We start from the raw sequence: 6,605 nt of genomic DNA, 5'->3' as shown, positions 1-6,605 counted from the left end.
AGGGCAGAGTGAGCTTCGTCCTTAGGGCCGTGGTCACGAGGCTGCGTAAATGCTCGCTTTCTTGACAGTTTTTAATCTCTAGGGTGGCTTTGGGATTTGTAGACACTTGCGCTGTAGAGTGTGGATGACCGACCCCGGAATGCAAACAGTCGCTGACAACTGCTTCGAGTATTTGCACAACTGCTGCCGAAAGATCTCCAGATTTGTTGTGAAAGGATTAGTCACATCCTTGGCGCGGTCGCCCTCATTTTTCACTGGTGCCTCGCTGCTTGGCTTCTGTGAATCTGCTGTGACAAAGCAGCTAAAGAGAAATGTAAGGACTGTTACTTTAGTTGAATTGCTGGCGCCTTTGTGATGCTTGGGACTGTACAGAGGAAGGCAAAAGATATGTTCTGCCCTGTCCGTCCACCCTGCAGCCTGGCTGGCCAGGGGTTAAGCTTTGGCGCAGGTGTCTAAGTGAGCACTTGCTCGTTTGAAATGATGCACCAGGTGCTGAGCAGTGAAGGCCAGAAGTTATTCAGCCCTCCGTGAACTAACAGCTCTGAAAAGTAGCTGTCCCCTGACAGACGCGTCCCTCTGTGTGCAAAGCAACATGTGCACTTGACTGGGAGTCTTCTGGTTCCTGAGATTTTTTTATATCACAGGTGCAAATTCATTTTAATTACCAAAACGAACAGCTGAGGGGTGAGCCTGCTGCATGCCTGGTCCCAAGCCCGCCGGAGGGGAGGCTGCGTGTCCAAGGCTAACAGCGCTCATTGTCAATAGCCCTCACTGTTTTCTTGCTGGTTTAGTTTTAATCCTCTTCTGCCCTTCGAGACTATTGAACTGTGGCAGCTCAACACTTTTTTTCCTGTAAACAACTAACAAAGGCTGCACAGTTTGGTGACACCCCTGAAGCTGGGGCTTGCAGTCACGACGAGTTCTGGGGTGGATGTTGAAGGTGGTGGCCTGGGTAGGGTGGAGGGGTGGTAGTCAAGTGTCTGATGTATTTCCTTAAACTTTGTTGCAATGTTCTCTATTACCCGGGCTCTCCCCTTCTTGCTCTGAGCTGCTCTGTCTGCTGCCTCCAGGGCAGGTGTGATGGTTTAATAGGCAGGGCCTGACCCTTAATGGACTGTTAGAGGTTGGAAGGGCAAAGGTTAAAGTTCTTTTACTGCAAGTGTACTTTCTGGTGTAGATCAGTATGTTAAATCTAGTACATGCAGGCTAAAAATGGCTGAAACCTACATTTACCATAATGCCCTTATCTGAAATGCTTTCAGGCATTAAGCACGAGCACTGGACACATCAGGGGTGAGTGTTTGCAGTTGAAATTGTTACCTGCAGCAGAAGGTGTCTGGATGGAGCTTTAAATCCATCATTGGTGCAAAGCTCAGGAGTGGAGCCATTTGATCCTGGCTTGCCCCTGCCTCTTCCTGCAGTTCCCTGAGCAGCTCCTCTGCCTCCCTTGGTGGGGAGAGGGTGGTAACCCTGCGGCCCAAAGAGGCAGAACCAGGAATATGCTTGAAGGGGCCATTTAGTGTGAAAAAACAGTTAGTACTGGTCCCAGTAGACTACCATTAATGTGAAGCATTCCAGGAAAATAAAACCAGTGTGACTCTGAATTCAGTTCTAGGCAGTTCTGACCCCTTTAGTAAGCTGCTTTGACAAAGCTAAAGAATGTGGCTTCTCTTACAGAAGCTGCTCATACAGAAATGAGCTCTGCCGGCTGGCTGGCGGGCTTCTCGGCAGCGGGGGGACGCCTGTGCGCAGCTGTGAGGGTGGTGCACCAGTGCTCCCTCCTTGGGGCTGGCACACCAGTGCTCCTCAGGGTTACAGGGAGGGGCGTGGGTTGCTGCAGCTCTGCAGCTGCTTTCCGCTAATTACCACCTTGGGTTACCCAAGTGAAGCGGTAGCAAAGGCTGTATGACGAGTAGGGCCTAAAGTGCCAGCAAGGAGACCGGCCGCAGTTCAGGTGGTTGTAGGCTTTGGGTTCTCTGCTGAGGCCTGTGTGTCGTTGCCTGGGAGAAGAGGGGAGCGCTGGAGGATTGCTGTCCCCACACACAGCACGGGCAAGGGCAGTGCAGCTGCAGCTGAGATGTCTGAAACTCTCTTCATGTGGAGCCAGCCCTTTCTGGAAGGGTTGCTTAGCTATCAAAGTGGCTCCAGGCAGTGGTCTCACATGAAACGCTACTTTGATCTGAAGGGTATAAAGATTTCTTTCCTAAATGCACTTGGGAACACAAGCTTCAATCTCTGCTTAAAAGAACAAGCTCACTGGGCCTTGGGTGTAAGTTTTAGTTTGTTCACAGAGCTTTCCTGTACCGTGGTGGGGAGGAAAGAGACTATAATGAAGAAATACCCGGGAGGGGGAGTGGGTGGTGTCACCCCCGGCCCTCAAAGGAAGCCTGTGAAGGGAGAATGATGATTCTGGTCTTCTGCTCCCTTCAGAAGGGCTGCTCGCCCCAGCAAGAGGAGGCTGCTTTCCTTCAGCCTCAGGAAGGAATGGTGCTTGCAGATAATTATTTATTGTGATTTAAAAAGAAAGCATGGAAGTACAGCGAGCTACCACTGAGAGATTGGGTTTCTGTAAGTCCCCTCCTGATCGCAAGTTCTTTTCTGAAGTTACCTGTGGAAAAAACATGACAAGTCACTTCAAGAAACAGCAAAATCATGTTTGGGACACAATTTACAAATTACTCTATTTAAAACTTTAATTTGTGATATTAATGACTGCAAAACACTTAGAATAACATTTGTTAAAGGCACATTTCATTTTAATGCATAGTGTACCATTCTAAAATATCCTAATTTCCTTACAAAGTGCTTGAGCAGCCACATACAGATAAAGTATAGCAAAATATATTTACAATCTAGGGTTTAAAATCTTATTCTGCCTAAAAATATTTAAAACACTACGAAGATAAAATTAGTGCTTTCTTTCAGCTTAACTGGGTGAACATACCCTGCCCTCTAATTTTTTTAAATTTTTTTTTTTTTTTTTAGTGATTTACTTAGATTAAAAAAAGATTTCTGTACAAGTTGCTGTAGTTAGGAAAGTATTCTTAGAAATACCTTTTAAGTGTTAAGCACCCGGTTAGATGCTCAAATATCTATATTTGGGAACCAAAAAGCTGACTGTACCTCAAAAGTACTGGTTTCAGCTGGATCTAGGAACATAATTTCTTTCTTATTAGAATCTGGAAACAAGATAATGCTGAAACAGTGACTCACTCTGCCAAACGTGGTGTGTAGAGCTGGTAAGGGTGCCTTCCTCGCTCCTGCAGGGGAGGTGCCAGATTTAGACCTATTAACCATTTGTTTTTCTGCTCCCGAAGCCTCTCCCCTGCCTGACCCTGCAGGTCTGTCCAGCAGCATGATTTTCATCAACCACCTTAGCCTTGCGCACTCACGTGGTTCATCTTTCTTCTTTGAACAAATAAAATTGCAAGTTTTGAATTCATTCGAGCGCTGATTCTCACTGTCTTAGCCCGTGAACAGCACACTCCTGGCTGGGATGAACCTGTGGGATTACCTCTGCAGTCAGCTCCGAGGGGGGCCAGAGCTGAGGCCCACGTGGGGAATTTATTGTCCGAGAATTAACACTTGCCCACCGAACACCAGATGCCAAAAAGAGGTCTTGGTTTACAAGTATGCACAGTGTCTGGTCTAAATTATTTCTCAGCTTTTGAGGTACAGCTCTTAGTGTTAAGGGGTTTATAAAATATACACTGTTTTTATAAAAAATATTTATACATTCTGTTACAACGTATTGCTTTTACTCTCAGTAACTGCCAATCTAGGTTCTGGAGTTCAGTGGCCCATAGGTACACAGATATTTTTATCACTCAGTTCAATGTTGTTCACTCAGCCACTGTGCGAAATTCATGAAGTACAATTAAATTACGTGCCTGGACATAAGAATACATTACAACTTCCAAATATACATGTTCAGGGCATGTATACATTGAAAATCCTTATGTTTTCTAAAAGTGATATGATATTCTACAGCAGATACAGGATGATCTAGGTGGTTAGATACAGACAGGTTAATTTATCTGCCCACTCCGGGAGTGGGAGAGGCAAGCGAGGACAGAAGTGGGTGGGCTTGGGCAACACGTGTGCTTTGCTCGCTGTGGTTAGACCGAGCAACATCCTTGGGACATTCTTCACCTCAGCCAGGGTTTTAAGCCGTGCTTAAAAAGCTTGAAGGCAAAACTGTTTGGCAAGTGGCTTTGGTAAACTTTCCGGATTTTTTTTCTGGATTTTTTTTTTCTTTGTAACGGAAGCACTTACACTGTTGTTATCTCAAAGGCAAGGCGTTTAACATTTTTTTTCCCTAATAAATACCATAGAAAATTTACAAAACAAGGCATATCTGTTCTCAATACCATTATTTTAAGAACACAAGATGAAGGTGTACATAGAAATGTGTAGTTTTATAGACTGCACAAGATACTATTTAACTGAAATCATTTGCCTTCTCTAGCTAGAACCATGTTCTGTGCGAGTGTCATCAGTATCCCAACCTCCTATTTCAGCGTGGCGGAGTAGAGATAAGTGATTACCTAACTCAAAGTCTGCTCTTCCCACTTAAGGCAGATACTTTAAAACGTGATGTTATCTGCTGTAGAAGAGTGAGAGGGACAGCAGAGCTCCACCTGTGCCCGTGTGTGGGAAGCTTAGTACAGCCTGGGTTCACCAACTCAGGTGAAGAACTCCATAGACCTGTTTTCCAGTGCTTAGATTAAAAAAAACCCAACGTATAAAGAGGCCACTCTTCAGAAGAGTGTTAAAACAGTACTTAAAAGGATCTTCATGTGATTTTTTAAAAAACCAGAAGCTACAGGTGGCACAGAGAGCAATTGAAGGGTCGGTATTCTTCCGAGAGAGGCATTCTTGTGAGCCAGTCAGCTGGGGTTTCACAGTGTCTCGAAGTTAACACCAATCAGCAATGTAATCAAAATCTCTGAACATTTCCTGCTCTTCTTCTGAAAGTATCCTTGGTTCCCGAGGCGGAGTGAGGATGGGTGCTTCAGAGGTAAATTCGTCATCAAAATTACTAACATCTTCTCGTCCTCTAATGGTGGGTACAAAAGGCGGCTTCACTTTCTTGGCCAGTAAAGCGTTCCAATCTATTAGCTGTAAAACAAACCAACTGCTGTTCAGTTTGCTCTCTCTACTCCTCAGCGTCCTTAGAAACAATACTAGTTTGTACTCACCCTGAAGAAGTGATGCTTTTTCACATCCTCAGCATCTTTCTCTCCAGCTCCAAGACGCCGCTCTGGGTTTCTTCGTAGCAGCTGACAAAACATGCGAGGATTCAGTGCAAAAATTTGGCGGGGGGCGGCGGGGTGGGACTAGGGAGGACAGAGCTACTGTGTAAGAGCCAGCAGCAAGGTTGGGTGGACAGTGAAATTCACACTGCCTGACCTACAGGAAGTTCTTGGCCTCAAAGAAAGGGAAAAGCAGAACTTCAGACATACAGAGCTAGAGCTCGCAGTGCTCTTTTAGAGATGCCTGAACCTGTCGGCACAATTCCACTGGCAGCCTGGCTCTGTTCGCAGAGAGAGGAGGCTAACCCGCCTCGCTGCAGGCCTGTGATACCGTGTCTTGGTACCAGAAGTGATTTGTGGGGCCAGTTGGGCACAGAGGTGCTGAAAAGCATGCTTTTTGCTGGAGAGGATACAGGATTTACATAAGCTACTATTTCTTGCTTCGCTCAGAAGAGCGACTACGCCGCTGTCTCCCATGCCCAGCTATTTCACAGCCAGTTGATTTACCAAGAGAGGGTTCAATGCTGCTTTACGCACCCAGCCAGATAAAAGGGATTTCTCCGTAACACCAGCAGTCAGGTGCTCCCACCTGTGAATCGTGCTGCTGGGAGCAGCCCCTGTTCCAGGCAGGGCACCCAGCATCGGTGGGGGGGGGAGGTTTGATGCATTCATGGTGCAGCCGTCAAAAAGTAAATAATGTCCGCTACATTGGGTAAGAACTTCTCAGATGGGAACGGTGCGTGCACGGCGACAACTAGCAAACTGCAAGCACAAGGTTCACAGTACACGTGCTCTGGGGGCAGTGGAACAAGTCCCCTGTGGATAGCCACATGATAATCTTCTCAGTAAAAATACCCTCCCCAGGTCCTGCCTTCAAACTATATTCTTCCTGCTTTCTCTAGGCAAACGTTCTCCCTCCCTGGAGGTAAGTGATCGTTTTAAGCTACAGAATATTTATGCTATTACTTAAATATTTATGTCGCAGTAGGTACTGTGACATGCTTTAACTTGTGCACTGCAGCATGTTGCTGAACTGGGTGCTAGACTGATGCTCGGTGTCAGACATTTAAGTGGAGAGGCTGCCTCCAAAGGCTTTGAGTCACCTCCAGGAGCTGCCTTTCCATCAACTGCGATAAGCTTCTAACTTAGACAGGTTCAAGCATCTTCTTGAGGTAAGCGACGGCATTACACTAAGGAATAGCGCCAATAACCATTGTAAACAAAATCAGCTGTTCTTTGCCAAGAACGGGACTGCAGATGCCACGTGTACGGTGTTCCCTGCCCCAGCTGGAATGAAACCAAAGAGATTTAGAAGTCTCTGAGTTCAAATATTCATGTGACAATGCTAAT

The 6,605-nt window shown here is 46.2% G+C and overlaps 1 protein-coding gene across 1 annotated transcript in view; it reads right to left on the bottom strand.

The window, feature by feature from the left end:
- Positions 1-2,675: 2,675 nt before the first annotated feature.
- PKN2 (protein kinase N2) overlaps positions 2,676-6,605 on the bottom strand; it is a 56,563-nt gene continuing 52,633 nt past the window's right edge. The window contains exons 21-22 of the mRNA XM_075098064.1: positions 5,202-5,282; positions 2,676-5,121 (exon numbers count right to left, since the gene is read on the bottom strand). Coding sequence (XP_074954165.1) covers positions 4,918-5,121; positions 5,202-5,282 — 285 coding nt within the window. The 3' untranslated portion in view covers positions 2,676-4,917. The remainder of the gene's footprint in view (positions 5,122-5,201; positions 5,283-6,605) is intronic.

The sequence above is a fragment of the Phalacrocorax aristotelis genome, chromosome 6 (genome assembly GCF_949628215.1).
Source record: "Phalacrocorax aristotelis chromosome 6, bGulAri2.1, whole genome shotgun sequence".
NCBI lineage: Eukaryota > Metazoa > Chordata > Aves > Suliformes > Phalacrocoracidae > Phalacrocorax > Phalacrocorax aristotelis.
This window is presented reverse-complemented; position numbering and strand designations above follow the sequence as displayed.